The 16,541-nt window shown below is 43.7% G+C and overlaps 1 protein-coding gene across 3 annotated transcripts in view; it reads right to left on the bottom strand.

Annotated features, from left to right (window-relative positions):
• Positions 1 to 1,358: 1,358 nt before the first annotated feature.
• The window catches only part of TTLL4 (tubulin tyrosine ligase like 4), a 49,486-nt gene continuing 34,303 nt past the window's right edge, over positions 1,359 to 16,541 (bottom strand). For 2 of the 3 annotated variants that reach the window (XM_044303575.1, XM_044303576.1), the window contains exons 13-19: positions 16,390 to 16,524; positions 14,893 to 15,021; positions 6,286 to 6,379; positions 5,949 to 6,159; positions 5,291 to 5,358; positions 2,299 to 2,363; positions 1,359 to 1,904 (exon numbers count right to left, since the gene is read on the bottom strand). In XM_044303575.1, coding sequence (XP_044159510.1) covers positions 1,754 to 1,904; positions 2,299 to 2,363; positions 5,291 to 5,358; positions 5,949 to 6,159; positions 6,286 to 6,379; positions 14,893 to 15,021; positions 16,390 to 16,524 — 853 coding nt within the window. In that variant the 3' untranslated portion in view covers positions 1,359 to 1,753. The remainder of the gene's footprint in view (positions 1,905 to 2,298; positions 2,364 to 5,290; positions 5,359 to 5,948; positions 6,160 to 6,285; positions 6,380 to 14,892; positions 15,022 to 16,389; positions 16,525 to 16,541) is intronic. The other variant, XM_044303577.1, reaches the window with a different exon arrangement.

The following is a 16,541-nucleotide window of genomic DNA, read 5'->3' as shown; positions in this document are numbered from 1 at the left end:
ACATTAGTCCGGGGTCCTCTAACAACCATTTCTGATCAAAGAATCCCAGGCTGAGGGCAATGCATGAGCTATATACCACGCTATAGCTGGAGTCAATGCTGCGAATTAATCTATAAGATACATTCTGAAGACAATCCACTGCGTCCAAGTCCTGATTGCATAGCTCAGGGTTTGTTACAATGTATCAGAGCTGAAAATCCTCAGTAAGCTGCATACAACAGCAGTGCAAATCTCCCTTCTGTCCAGGACTCCAAGCAGATAGACTCTTCCCTACACGGATACGAACTAGAACCAAGTGAGCTGGACTAGGTCAGAAGAGGTTTCATTCACCAACAGCAAGCAGAGATATTGAACATAGTGAGGTACTGGCTCAGCCAAAAGGTTTACTCATTTATACTGCCTTTACCAAAAAAAAAAAAAATGATGCTGCACCCCTGGGGCCAGATATGTAGACTACATATGAAGGACATCTCTCCTTCCTGCCAATCCTACTTTGGATCCACTGGGAGCTGAAAATCTGACTGGTTGTGATGGGCACTACGGAGACTACACTTGAATCCGCTATATGGACCTACAGAAAGCGTGCGCAGGCTTCAGCTGCAGCAGAGGAAAGCAGATGACCACCATGAATAGTGTTGAGCGAAGTGAGCTTTGGATGCTACTTCCGAAGTCACTTCGTTCAAAACTTCGGAATAATACTGTATGGAGATCCGTCTCCGTACAGTATTAAAATGTATGGGCTCCGATGAGTCGAAGTCAGTTGTTCACAAAGTCGCACGTGAAGTTATTTAAGTGGAAAAACACTTTAAAACTTGAAACCGAACTCTGCTTCGGTTCCGACTAGTACCTCGGAAGTGAAGCGGAGTTCGGTTTCAAGTTTTAAAGTGGTTTAAAACTTCCGAAGTTATTCAACGAAGTCACACGCGACTTCGTGAATAACTGCGGCTCATCAGAGCCCATACATTCCATACAGTATTATTCCGAAGTTTTGAACGAAGGGACTTCGGATGTAGCATCCGAAGCTCGCTTCGCTCAAAACACTAACCATGAACACCAACTAAAAACTATGGGGGAGATGCATCAAGGTAGAACTGGCTTAGTTGCCCATAGCAACCAATCAGATTCCACAGCTCCTTTGAAAAATGAAAGGATTGATCTGATTGGTTGCTATGGGCAACTAAGCCGGTTCTACTCTGCACAAGTTTGATGAATCTCCCCCTACAGGTTGTATTTTTCCAGCTGAATACAACCCCTCACCTTCCATAAGAAAATGTCGGTTCAGTTGTCACTTTTATAATTTTTATTTATTATTAATATATTATTTTTGAAAAAAAAAAAAAAAAAAAAGGAAACACACACTCAGCCACAACATCTTCCCTACTCTAAGGCCTGGATCTGGCTGTGCATAGGACTAAGGTACCCCATGAATGTGGAATAAGACAATTCAAGGAGCCCATGAGACCAAGAACCCAAAACAAGGCAAATGATCCCGCTGCTGGAAATTATTAGAAAGGAGCACAACTCACAGCGGACACTTTCATCCCAGGCACTTACTAACACGTTATAAAAATACACATGAAATCCGGTCTTGATTGCTCCTTGCTGTATTGCATTTTCTGCTGGAAGCACAGCGATCAGTCTGCCTCCTTGCCCCGCACCTTTGTCACAGATGTTTTGGTCGGTGTGTACGGTCAGAACTCATCATCCACTGAGGTAGATTTTAAGTGGGGCAGAGGACATGGAGCGACGCGCATCACATCACCAATGCCGATTCTGGCACATTGGAAAGAATATGAGATAGGAGGGGGCTGGGGCTGAGATCTTGCGGCTGATGGACCACGGGACTCTGATGGAGAGGGGAAGTCTTAAGTTGTTTCCGTTGTTCATCTGGAGAAGGTGGCAATCTGTTTCAGATACAGAAAAAATATATATATTACGCACACTCAAACCGTGACATTTATGTAATGCAGTGTATTTATACCAGTATGGATGGGCAGCCTATTAGAAGGCCTGTAAGTAGAATACTGGGACAGTTTGCCTTGAGGCTGAATTGTAATGGGGGTGACAAGGGAAACACTCCTATCAAACCACTTAGATGCCACGATGGGCATTGGCTGTGGCATCTAAGGTGGTGGAGTCAGTTCCAATCCCAGATGGCTTGGGTATACTACAGGGTGGCAAGGGGTTAATAGTGAAAATTCCTACAAAAGTACAGCTGTGAGAAGAAGATGTTGCACCCCCAGTGAGACAGGCAATGAAATAACACCGCCATCTGGTGGGACTCAGGTAAACACTGACCTGGATTTTGCAGCATCCCCTTTGTGGTAGCCATTCAGACACGTTGCACTCTGACCGCGAGATCTCTGTCGTGATCAAAGGAAGAAAGCACAACCTTAGGGCTTGTTCACACGAACGTAAGGGCTCCGTGCCTGTGCTGCGGGCCGCAAATTGTGGTCCGCAATGCACCGGCATGGCCGCGGGGCAGCCGCATGGGGATCGCAGACCCATTCACTTGAATAAGGTCTGCGATCCATCCGTAAAAAGATAGACCAAGTTACTCCGTAGTGCATCTCTGAATTTGCGGACCTATTCAAGTGAATAGGTCTGCATCTGTGATACAGAGTGCACACGCCTGGTGACCCGTGCATTGCGGAACCGCCGTATGCGGAACCGCAGCACAGGCACGGAGCCCTTACGTTTCTGTGAACAAGCCCTTAAAATGATAATACAACGAAAATCTCTTATGGAGGAGCTTCATAAGGAGCCAGATATTATATGGGTCCATCCATGCATATTTCTCAGATTAAGGGTTCAGCTACACGGCGACATGTTGCGTGACTTCTTGTCGCAGAAAAGTCATGTAATTGTTTTTGTAACGATAGTCAATGGTGCCGCAAAATAACATGCTTCAATGAGACAGTCGCAAGCATGTTGCATTGAGACACCATTGCCCATCATTACAAAAAAGTTATGTGACTTTTCTGCGGCATGTTGCTGTGTAGCTGTAGCCCTTTATTGTGTGGGACACATACCAGACCCTTAAGGAGTCATGCCATGACCCGTTTTAATGCAAAAAGTCCAGAAAAGCTGCCAATAGCAGTTTCCAAATAAATGTACAGCTTATACAGTGGAGGAAATAATTATTTGACCCCTCCCTGATTTTGTAAGTTTGTCCAATGACAAAGAAATGAAAAGTCTCAGAACAGTATCATTTCAATGGTAGGTTTATTGTAACAGTGGCAGATAGCACATCAAAAGGAAAATCGAAAAAATAACTTTAAATAAAAGATAGCAACTGATTTGCATTTCATTGAGTGAAATAAGTATTTGAACCCTCTAACAAAAAAAGACTTAATACTTGGTGGAAAAATCCTTGTTTGCAAGCACAGAGGTCAAACGTTTCTTGTAATTGATGACCAAGTTTGCGCACATTTTAGGAGGAATGTTGGTCCACTCCTCTTTGCAGATCATCTCTAAATCCCTAAGGTTTCGAGGCTGTCTCTGTGCAACTCTGAGCTTGAGCTCCCTCCATAGGTTTTCGATTGGATTAAGGTCCGGAGACTGACTAGGCCACTCCATGACCTTAATGTGCTTCTTCTTGAGCCACTCCTTTGTTGCCTTTGCTGTATGTTTTGGGTCATTGTCGTGCTGGAACACCCATCCACGACCCATTTTCAGTTTCCTGGCAGAGGGAAGGAGGTTGTCGCTCAGGATTTCACGATACATGGCTCCGTCCATTTTCCCGTTTATGCGAATAAGTTGTCCTGTGCCCTTAGCAGAAAAACACCCCCAAAGCAAAATGTTTCCACCCCCATGCTTGACGGTGGGGACGGTGTTTTGGGGGTCATAGGCAGCATTTTTCTTCCTCCAAACACAGCGAGTTGAGTTAATGCCAAAGAGCTCTATTTTGGTCTCATCAGACCACAGCACCTTCTCCCAGTCACTCTCTGAATCATTCAGGTGTTCATTGGCAAACTTCAGACGGGCCTGCACATGTGCCTTCCTGAGCAGGGGGACCTTGCGAGCCCTGCAGGATTTTAATCCATTGCGGTGTAATGTGTTTCCAATGGTTTTCTTGGTGACTGTGGTCCCTGCTAATTTGAGGTCATTAACTAACTCCTCCCGTGTAGTTCTAGGATGCTTTTTCACCTTTCTCAGAACCATTGACACCCCACGAGGTGAGATCTTGCGTGGAGCCCCAGAGCGAGGTCGATTGATGGTCATTTTGTGCTCCTTCCATTTTCGAACAATCGCACCAACAGTTGTCACCTTCTCTCCCAGCTTCTTGCTAATGGTTTTGTAGCCCATTCCAGCCTTGTGCAGGTCTACAATTTTGTCTCTGACATCCTTGGACAACTCTTTGGTCTTTCCCATGTTGGAGAGTTTGGAGTCTGCTTGATTGATTGATTCTGTGGACAGGTGTCTTTTATACAGGTGACTAGTTAAGACAGGTGTCCTTAATGAGGGTGACTAATTGAGTAGAAGTGTCTAACCACTCTGTGGGAGCCAGAACTCTTAATGGTTGGTAGGGGTTCAAATACTTATTTCACTCAATGAAATGCAAATCAGTTGCTATCTTTTATTTAAAGTTATTTTTTCGATTTTCCTTTTGATGTGCTATCTGCCACTGTTACAATAAACCTACCATTGAAATGATACTGTTCTGAGACTTTTCATTTCTTTGTCATTGGACAAACTTACAAAATCAGTGAGGGGTCAAATAATTATTTCCGCCACTGTACTTCCATGTGCTCCCTTTGGTGCTACTGCTAATCTGTACTGCTAGGGGGCAGACCCTTGAGAATCAGTCTACTTCCCCCTTTGGCAGCAGACAATACTTGCTCCCAAAAGGAGTCTGCTCAGAGATGCTGCCATGTCGCTGCAGAGGCTCTGCTCCTCTCCTAGCAAACAAAGCACAAAAGCCATTTCATTAGCTGCTCTGTACTGAACAGAGGATCCGTATGCAGAGACCTGACTGACTGTGGGGAGAATGACTGAGCACGGTTGTGCACCACCACCAAGTTCAGTAGACGGATCTACTTGCATAATATAGCACCACCTGGTGGTCAAAATGTATGGCAAGTAAATGAACACCAGAGGAGACCACGATAAGCAAATGTCAGAACTTTTCACTGGGTAGTTTCTGATGCATGTAAAAGGCAAATATGCCTCATTTTCCCAAGCAATATGATATTTAATGGTGGGGAAACAACATCATTTCAGTTCCACAATGTGGACCCCGCTTTGTATCTACATGAGAAGGTCAAATCAATGCCAAGACCTGACTTACCAGAGAGGAGTGTGGAGCAGAACCAGTGTGATAATTCATCAAGCATAAGCTTCCCAGTAGTTCTCGTCCTAATGAACAATAAAAACGCAGATAGACATATACAGGAATAACTCAGCAGAGGAAGTGGTTCACGTTAATAAAGACCAACCACTTCTCACCAAGAAAGGAGGCGCTCTGGGGTGGCTTGGTCCCAACACCAGATGAAGAAGCAGCCAAAGCTACATATGGAGGGACCAAGCTACTGGGCATGTGTGTCCACCGGTACTGTACACATTTGGTGGATGTTACAAGAGGAAACTAAAAAGGACAGCAGGGGGCGTAATAACAAGTATGTAACCGTATATACACAGAGCACAATTTTACCTTCGCAAACAGTCAATACACCAGTTAGGGATGTTATCCAACAGCTCAGAATTTTGGTAGCCCCAAAAAATAATATTATATAACGAAGGTCATTGATATGTTTCCTCAAAATGCTAGACAAAAACTACAATAAACTGCGTGCCCTGAATGTCTTCAGTTGCAGTTTTGTAACATACGGAAAGTCACTGATTGGAGACCATCGCTTTACATGATCTAACAGATAAATGTAATATTTCATTGAGGGACGCCTCCTTTGAATTTAGCCCATGTGAGGGTTTCCCCGTCGGCTGCTTACCTTTCTCCCTGTTGGCATAGTACTTCTGCTCCCACTGGTTGGTGAGAATATTGAAATAACGTTGTTGTTCAAAGAAACGCAAATATCGCGAGGAGATGGCGGAAGGGAAGACTCGTTCAAACTGTCCACAGCGTGAGAGTTCATCTTCAGTCTCCACTAGGACTCGCACGTCCTCTGGAGTGAGCTGGTCCAGCACTGTGGCATAGAGATCCTGCAAGACAGACCATGGAATGGAGGTCTTGGGTTACGATGGGATTTCTTGGTTACAAAGATGAAGCGATAATGTAGAACAGTACATATAACATGGCTGACAAGCGTTAACCAGAGCTCGCATTACCTTATCTGGCACCTTAGGGCTGAGGTAATGTGCCCGTTTCATCTTATCCTCATTCAGAGTCTCTGGCGAATGCCCAAGATCCTTCCTATAAAGACTAAAAAATAAAATAAAAAAATATTATAATTAAAAAAGGTTATACTCACATTTGGAATCAGTATATACATTCTTCCTGCTCCTGGTTACAGGCTACAATCAAGCCCTGTGCAGTCTGATCCAGCATCGTACTCCACGTCCATTTGTCCCCTACTTGTTTCTTACCTCACGACAATACAGTAGTAGTAGGGGTTAGATGGAAGCAGAATCAGACAAGATTTGTTGATAGTCTGTTCCCACAGAGAATAAATAATAAAAATGTATTTATATAGCGCCACCATATTCCGCAGTGCTTTACAAAATCATAGGGTTCATGTACAAAACAAAAGTAACTGGCTAATACACAAGTGAAACACGGAGTCAGGGCGCTGCTCGCAAGAGCTTACAATCTATGAGGAATTGGGGGTGACACATAAGGTTGTGATAAGTAGGATTTGAGCCATCATTGAACTGACAGGAGTGGTGCCGGCTGATCTGTTTCGGGTTTGGGACTGCTAGAGGATTGAGTTTAGACCAGAGGAGTTGGTGGGGGGAGGTTTAGTCGGGGAATAGTCAGTTTAGGTAGCTCGATAAGCTTGCCTGAAAAGATGTGTTTTTAAGGCACGTTTGAAGGTGGAGAAGTTGTGAATTGACCTAATATTCCGGGGCGGTTGGATGGATAGATGAGCCTGGCTGCAGCATTTAGGACAGACTGAAAGGGGGGAGAGTTTAGTGAGAGGGAGACAGATTAGTAAATGCGTTGCAGCAGTCAAGACGAGAATTAATCAAGGCAACAAGAGTTTTTGCAGTTTCCACCGTGAGAAAAGGGCGTATTCTGGCGATATTCTTGAGGTGCAGACGTCAAGAGCGTGTAAGTGATTGAATATGGGGAACAAAAGAGAGAGCGGAGTCAAACGTGGCCCTAAGACAGCAGGCATGTTGCACAGGAGTTATGATAGTGCTGCAGACCGAAATTGAAGTATCAAGTTTAGGTGAGTTAGTAGATGGGGAAAGACAAGAAGGTCTGTTATTGGGAGGTTCAGTTTTGGATACAAAGAGGACATGATGTTCGAGACAGCTGCCAGACAAGTACTGGGGTTTTGTAATAAAGCAGGGGTGATGTCAGGGGACGAAGTGTGTAGTTGGATGTCATCAGCATAGAGATGGTATCGAAAGCCAAATCTACTGATAGTCTGTCCAATGGGGGCTGTATAGAGGGAGAAGAGTAGAGGACCTAGAAACAAAGGTTTGCATAGGAGCAGTAAACAAAAAACAAACAAAAAAAAATTGTATTTTTAAATTTTCCCAAACTTTGTAATATACTTGACCGCATTTTCGGTTACATAAAGTGACTTTACAACATCAGTGGAACCGGACTGGTAGTTCTAGAAGGTGTTTTGCACATACAATTTGCAATACACACTGCACTCTCGTACCCACAAATACATTACAGGTCCATACAAAGTCTTTTCTCACTGCCTTTCTCACTGTATGGACACAAAGGTTTTTCTTTTCCCGTTTACATTCCTTTTCGTATACGCAACCAATCATTTCAATGGATCCGAAAAAAAAAAAAAAAAAAAAACGTAAGGTACGCCGTATGCCTTCCGTTTCCGTATTTCTGTTCAAAGATAGGACATGTTCTATTATTGTCCGTTATGCGGACAAGGATAGTACTGTTCTATCAGGGGCCAGCTGTTCCGTAAACAAAAAACAAACACAGAATGCACATGGACGTCATCCATATTTTTTTCAAATCCGTTTATTTTTTTTGGGGCGGTCCGCAAAATACTGAAAAAGCCCTACGGTCGTGTGCAAGAGGCCTATGTCCGAGCTATTTGTTTAAATGGGTTTCCAGGCTCCTGATATGGATAAAGAATAGGACATCAACATCTGATCAGTAGGTGTCAGACATCTCAGTACCACGCCAAATCATCCATTCCCTGCAGCCTCTGGCACCAGAACTAGCAGTCTGAATGAAGACTAAATCAACAATAAAAGAGTCAGTCCTGTATCCTCACACGGACAGATTGCTTGTGCTGCTGCTGGTTCCGGAGTAGTGTGGTAGGTGTATCACACTGGAAATGCAGGTAATGAGAGTTTTTGGAACCGCGCTGCTCTGGACTATAATCTCCGGTCAATAGTGGATGGTGCCGGGCTCCAACACCTTTCCTTTCCACCCAAAAAAGGTCCAATCTTCCACAGATGGTTTCCTCTATAGGGTTCAAGGAAATTGATACAATAGTGAAGCACCCTTTGGCTTGATGTTATTAAAAGGTTTTATTATACTCACAAGAGTCGATCAACAAAAGGCATATATCAATAGATACAATCGTCTGGTTTCTGCCCGACCCGGGTTTCGCTGCCTCGCTTCTTCAGGGGCGACAACTGCGCATATGCGCAATGGGGCCCTTTAAATAGCCCAGCTTATTTCGATAAATGAGCCGGCGGTGATCCGGATCAAATCCCAACATTGCAGAAAAGTTTCCCATCATGCATTTTACAAGTATCTTCATATACCTTCCCATTCCGCATAAAAATTAACACATATACATATAAATAGATACAAAATTATAAAACTCTTGCTGTTATAAACAACTTGATCTCCAACACATTTATCTCTTATTCATCATTATTTTATACACCGCAATATTATTTAGTGGATATAGATCTTCATCCCACTTAATTCACCTACAACATTACATAAATCGTCCGATTTTCGATATGCTCTATACTTAAATATTCAAATATTCACAAAGCCGTCATTAATCCTCCACCCACTTTTGTGACGTCGCTTGGGTGCTCCGAACCCCGCCTCCTCCCTCCGACATCCGCGTCACACTCCGTCGCCATGACGTAGTTCGAAGGTCCTCAAGGAGCAGGGTCAGGAGAACCAAAGCAAAGCGACTGGTCAGGGTGTTCTACAGTTAGCATGGTTTCAAATCAAATTCAATATTTAACCCACCTGGCTGTAGGGTTCCTAACTGATAAATCCACTCTACCTCCTTTCTATTGATTTGCGCCAGTGAGTCCCCCCCTCGCCAGTGTGGCTTGACCATCTCTACACCCACAAATCTTAAACCCTTTGGGTTTTTTTCATGCGCGAATTTGAAATGGGCAGATACACTGTGGGTCAACCATTTCAAATTCGCGCATGAAAAAAACCCAAAGGGTTTAAGATTTGTGGGTGTAGAGATGGTCAAGCCACACTGGCGAGGGGGGGACTCACTGGCGCAAATCAATAGAAAGGAGGTAGAGTGGATTTATCAGTTAGGAACCCTACAGCCAGGTGGGTTAAATATTGAATTTGATTTGAAACCATGCTAACTGTAGAACACCCTGACCAGTCGCTTTGCTTTGGTTCTCCTGACCCTGCTCCTTGAGGACCTTCGAACTACGTCATGGCGACGGAGTGTGACGCGGATGTCGGAGGGAGGAGGCGGGGTTCGGAGCACCCAAGCGACGTCACAAAAGTGGGTGGAGGATTAATGACGGCTTTGTGAATATTTGAATATTTAAGTATAGAGCATATCGAAAATCGGACGATTTATGTAATGTTGTAGGTGAATTAAGTGGGATGAAGATCTATATCCACTAAATAATATTGCGGTGTATAAAATAATGATGAATAAGAGATAAATGTGTTGGAGATCAAGTTGTTTATAACAGCAAGAGTTTTATAATTTTGTATCTATTTATATGTATATGTGTTAATTTTTATGCGGAATGGGAAGGTATATGAAGATACTTGTAAAATGCATGATGGGAAACTTTTCTGCAATGTTGGGATTTGATCCGGATCACCGCCGGCTCATTTATCGAAATAAGCTGGGCTATTTAAAGGGCCCCATTGCGCATATGCGCAGTTGTCGCCCCTGAAGAAGCGAGGCAGCGAAACCCGGGTCGGGCAGAAACCAGACGATTGTATCTATTGATATATGCCTTTTGTTGATCGACTCTTGTGAGTATAATAAAACCTTTTAATAACATCAAGCCAAAGGGTGCTTCACTATTGTATCAATTTCCTTGAACCCTATAGAGGAAACCATCTGTGGAAGATTGGACCTTTTTTGGGTGGAAAGGAAAGGTGTTGGAGCCCGGCACCATCCACTTATTGACCGGAGATTATAGTCCAGAGCAGCGCGGTTCCAAAAACTCTCATTACCTGAATGAAGACTAAGATGTAGAGAGGTTACTGCAGCTCAGTTCTCATTAAAGTACAGTTGTCTCAAGTTACAATATAAACCAAGACATATAAAACAGGTCCTTACATGTAACAGTCAGGAATAGCTGCTTAAATAGCAACTAATCCAGCTATTTTACCAGAGAAGTGCCCTGGACTGGTTGGATCCGAGTTGTTGTATGTAGAGTCTGGTTTCAAATCATTATGGCTGAGAAAATACCCCTTTATGTTGAAAATATTGTATCCCGAGGCCATTGTATCTTGAGGGACAACTGTAATTGGATGTTGAGCTACAGTAACCAGACATGCCCACTACACTGTGCTAGTGCCTATACTGAAAGTGCTAGTTCTGGCATCGGAGGCTGCAGGTACAGCTGATTGGTGGCGGTGCAGGTTGATGGATCCTCATGGATCAGATTCTGATGAGGCTAGCTCATCAATATCAGGAGTCTAGAAAAGCTCACGTATGTGTTAAAGAGGACCTTTCACCGATTATGACAATGTGAACTAAGTATACAGACATGTAGAGCGGCGCCCGGGGATCTCACTGCACTTACTATTATTCCTGGGGGCCGCTCCGTTCTGCTGCTATGCCCTCCGGTATCTTCGCTCACGAAGTTATAGTAGGCGGAGATTTCAGTCACTAAGTTATGGTAGGCGGAGTCTGCCCTTGTTCTGCTGTAGCGCTGGCCAATCGCAGCGCAGAGCTCACAGCCTGGGACAAAATAACCTCCCAGGCTGTGAGCTCTGTGCTGTGATTGGCCAGCGCTACAGCAGAACAAGGGCAGACTCCGCCTACCATTGTGACCGAAGATACCGGAGGGCATAGCAGGAGAACGGAGCGGCATCCGGGGATAATAGTAAGTGCGGTGAAAGGTCCTCTTTAAGTGTATCCATAGGTGTGGTGTCTGTGTGTGATAGATATATATATATTTTCGCGAGATAGATATATCTATCCACACACACACAGTACAGACCAAAAGTTTGGACACACCTTGTAGATTCATACTGAAGGCATCAAAAACTATTAATTAACACATGTGGAATTATATACATAACAAAAAAGTGTGAAACAACTGAAAATATGTCATATTCTAGGTTCTTCAAAGTAGCCACCTTTTGCTTTGATTACTGCTTTGCACACTCTTGGCATTCTCTTGATGAGCTTCAAGAGGTAGTCACCTGAAATGGTCTTCACTTCACAGGTGTGCCCTGTCAGGTGTAATAAGTGGGATTTCTTGCCTTATAAATGGGGTTGGGACCATCAGTTGCGTTGAGGAGAAGTCAGGTGGATACACAGCTGATAGTCCTACTGAATAGACTGTTAGAATTTGTATTATGGCAAGAAAAAAAGCAGCCAAGTAAAGAAAAACGAGTGGCCATCATTACTTTAAGAAATGAAGGTCAGTCAGTCCGAAAAATTGGGAAAACTTTGAAAGTGTCCCCAAGTGCAGTCACAAAAACCATCAAGCGCTACAAAGAAACTGGCTCACATACGGACCGCCCCAGGAAAGGAAGACCAAGAGTCACCTCTGCTGCGGAGGATACGTTCATCCGAGTCACCAGCCTCAGAAATCGCAGGTTAACAGCAGCTCAGATTAGAGACCAGGTCAATGCCACACAGAGTTCTAGCAGCAGACACATCTCTACAACAACTGGTAAGAGGAGACTGTGTGAATCAGGCCTTCATGGTAGAAGATCTGCTAGGAAACCACTGCTAAGGACAGGCAACAAGCAGAAGAGACTTGTTTGGGCTAAAGAACACAAGGAATGGACATTAGACCAGTGGAAATCTGTGCTTTGGTCTGATGAGTCCAAATTTGAGATCTTTGGTTCCAACCACCGTGTCTTTGTGCGACGCAGAAAAGGTGAACGGATGGACTCTACATGCCTGGTTCCCACCGTGAAGCATGGAGAAGGAGGAGTGATGGTGTGGGGGGGCTTTGCTGGTGACACTGTTGGGGATTTATTCAAAATTGAAGGCATACTGAACCAGCATGGCTACCACAGCATCTCGCAGCGGCATGCTATTCCATCCGGTTTGCGTTTAGTTGGACCATCATTTATTTTTCAACAAGACAATGACCCCAAACACACCTCCAGGCTGTGTAAGGGCTATTTGACCATGAAGGAGAGTGATGGGGTGCTGCGCCAGATGACCTCTCCTCCACAGTCACCGGACCTGAACCCAATCGAGATGGTTTGGGGTGAGCTGGACCGCAGAGTGAAGGCAAAAGGGCCAACAAGTGCTAAGCATCTCTGGGAACTCCTTCAAGACTGTTGGAAGACCATTTCAGGTGACTACCTCTTGAAGCTCATCAAGAGAATGCCAAGAGTGTGCAAAGCAGTAATCAAAGCAAAAGGTGGCTACTTTGAAGAACCTAGAATATAACATATTTTCAGTTGTTTCACACTTTTTTGTTATGTATATAATTCCACATGTGTTAATTCATAGTTTTGATGCCTTCAGTGTGAATCTACAATTTTCATAGTCATGAAAATATAGAAAACGCTTTGAATGAGAAGGTGTGTCCGAACTTTTGGTCTGTACATATATACAGACGTGGACAAAATTGTTGGTACCCTTTGGTCAATGAAAGAAAAAGTCACAATGGTCACAGAAATAACTTTAATCTGACAAAAGTAATAATAAATTAAAATTCTATAAATGTTAACCAATGAAAGTCAGACATTGTTTTTCAACCATGCTTCAACAGAATTATGTAAAAAAATAAACTCATGAAACAGGCATGGACAAAAATGATGGTACCCCTAGAAAACACAGAACATAATGTGACCAAAGGGACATGTTAATTCAAGGTGTGTCCACTAATTAGCATCACAGGTGTCTACAACCTTGTAATCAGCCATTGGGCCTATATATATGGCTCCAGGTAATCACTGTGTTGTTTGGTGATATGGTGTGTACCACACTCGACATGGACCAGAGGAAGCAAAGGAAAGAGCTGTCTCAAGAGATCAGAAAGAAAATTATAGACAAGCATGTTAAAGGTAAAGGCTATAAGACCATCTCCAAGCAACTAGATGTTCCTGTGAGTACAGTTGCACATATTATTCATAAGTTTAAGATCCATGGGACTGTAGCCAACCTCCCTGGACGTGGCCGCAGGAGGAAAATTGATGACAAATCTAAGAGACGGATAATCCGAATGGTAACAAAAGAGCCTAGAAAGACTTCTAAAGAGATTCAAGGTGAACTTCATGCTCAAGGAACATCAGTGTCAGATCGCACCATCCGTCGTTGTTTGAGCCAAAGTGGACTACATGGGAGACGACCAAGGAGGACACCATTGTTGAAAACGAATCATAAAAAAGCAAGACTGGAATATGCCAAACTACATGTTGACAAGCCACAAAGCTTCTGGGAGAATGTCCTGTGGACAGATGAGACAAAAATCGAAGTTTTTGCCAAGGCACATCAGCTGTATGTTCACAGACGAAAAAATGAAGCATATCAAGAAAAGAACACTGTCCCTACTGTGAAACATGGAGGAGGCTCTGTTATGTTCTGGGGCTGCTTTGCTGCGTCTGGCACAGGGTGTCTTGAATCTGTGCAGGGTACAATGAAATCTCAAGACTATCAAGGAATTCTAGAGAGAAATGTACTAGCCAGTGTCAGAAAGCTTGGTCTCAGTCGCAGGTCATGGGTCTTGCAACAGGACAATGACCCAAAACACCCCGCTAAAAACACCCAAGAATGGCTAAGAGGAAAAAATTGGACTATTCTAAAGTGGCCTTCTATGAGCCCTGACCTCAATCCTATTGAGCATCTTTGGAAGGAGCTGAAACATGCAGTCTGGAAAAGGCACCCTTCAAACCGGACACAACTGGAGCAGTTTGCTCATGAGGAGTGGGCCAAAATACCTGCTGAGAGGTGCAGATGTCTCATTGACAGTTACAGGAAGCGTTTGATTGCAGTGATTGCCTCAAAAGGTTGCGCAACAAAATATTAAGTTAGGGGTACCATCATTTTTGTCCATGCCTGTTTCATGAGTTTATTTTTTTACATAATTCTGTTGAAGCATGGTTGAAAAACAATGTCTGACTTTCATTGGTTAACATTTATAGAATTTTAATTTATTATTACTTTTGTCAGATTAAAGTTATTTCTGTGACCATTGTGACTTTTTCTTTCATTGACCAAAGGGTACCAACAATTTTGTCCACGTCTGTATATATATATATATATATTTTTTATTTTTTTTTATTTTTTTCAGTATTACATTTATTACAATGGCAGCCAGTGAGCAACACGGTTCTCTGCACGTCTATACAGTGGCATACATCAGGGAATTCCTTTAGATTTATCAGTTGGAAAATCTTGCACTCACCTGGAGCTCGAATTTCCATTACTGGAGCTCGTGCCCTCTTTACTGGGGAGTAGGAAGCCGGCCAGATTCAGGAGGTCTCGGATCATCTGACCTTTGATCTTCACATCCAGTGGAGAATTAGAATGCAGACTATGGGAAAGAGACAGTTTATGTGCACAAAAGCTACAAATGGATAGAAAACGAAAGAGTTTTGCACATCTTTGTAGCATTCAGTGGTTCACAGCACAAGTTGGCAATCCGGAAATTTCTATTGTAGGTCTACCGAACGCCTGGATGCATTTTAGAAACATGAGCAATATCCCTTTAACTGTGAATCTTATACAACAGTACTGGCGAGTTCCTGGGAGTATATAGAGGACATCTGGGAGTCCTCTGGGGTTGAAGGCTGCTAGATATTTTCATTACCTCAGCGGTACAATATTTCCATGTACTGACAGAAGGCCTGGCTCTGCCAGCATCACACATTAAAGACAGTGCACACCAAACCTAAAATATCTATTAGAGCACCTTCACACGTGGAAGAAAATTCTGCGACTGAAAAATCATTCATTTGAATGGGGCAGCGAGCACATGGATTTCTTTAAGCCCCATTAAGATGAATGGAACCTATTTTCAGTTGCTGAATTTTCTGCCACGTGTGAAGGTGCCCTTATTCCCTATGATCAGCAATTTCAGACTGTGGAGAGGCTGACGGTAAGACCACAAACCTCCCTGCGCCATGCCCTCTACTTTCTGCCACACGTCTCATGCTCTCGAAACCTCCAGTGTTTTTGTCTTTTTTTTTTTATTTTTTTACACACACACACACACACACACACACACACACACACCTCATACCCTAGCTTGTACCCCATATAACTATACACTGACCCTGCCCCCGTATACACTGTGCTGTAACCTATATACACACACCGACCCTGTACCCCGTATAGTGCTGTGCAGAGTCAGTGTATGACCCTGCACCCAAAATGGCTGTAGTGTTCACAGATGGAGTACAGCACAGTATACACGGTCAGTATACTGTCCGCTCCTGGGCTCTGTCCCCCTCCTGCCCCCATATTTTAACCCCAGCAGCCACTTCTCCAGCTTCACCCGCATTTCCACATAATTGCTGTATCACCTCCTGGCCTCTCTACGATTGCTGTCGCTCTAGACCACCTCCCACTGCTCTATGGTTGGGGGAATGGGGGTAGAGGGATATAGCGGCGGGATATCAGTTTCTTAATACTGCGGTATATCGTCCAACGCTAGTTCTGACCACTGGGAACTGCACGAGAATGGGGGTCCATACACACAAAAGACTCAGAGGCCCCTTGTCTTGTGACCGGGGGGTTCCCAGCACTCAGAGCCCCAGTGATTACACATTTATCATCTGTGGATAGGTGACATTTGTTTATTAACTTTCTAGTAATAATCATAAAGACACTTTTTGGTGACAAGATTTATGCAGTTACTTTGCCAGTATTACCAGCGGTTGCTATAAGGTATATCCATTACCTCGGAGAGATGTTAACTTCCAAGACCCACGGCTTCAGGTTCTCATCCAGCATGATATCGAAACCAAAAAGTTCATGGCAGCTGTATGGGTTCTGTACGTGCATTTTCATTAGGCTGTTCACATAGGGCTCAGAGCTAAATAAAGCACGAAA

This window comes from Bufo gargarizans, chromosome 8 (genome assembly GCF_014858855.1).
Source record: "Bufo gargarizans isolate SCDJY-AF-19 chromosome 8, ASM1485885v1, whole genome shotgun sequence".
In the NCBI taxonomy this organism is placed as follows: Eukaryota; Metazoa; Chordata; class Amphibia; order Anura; family Bufonidae; genus Bufo; species Bufo gargarizans.
This window is presented reverse-complemented; position numbering and strand designations above follow the sequence as displayed.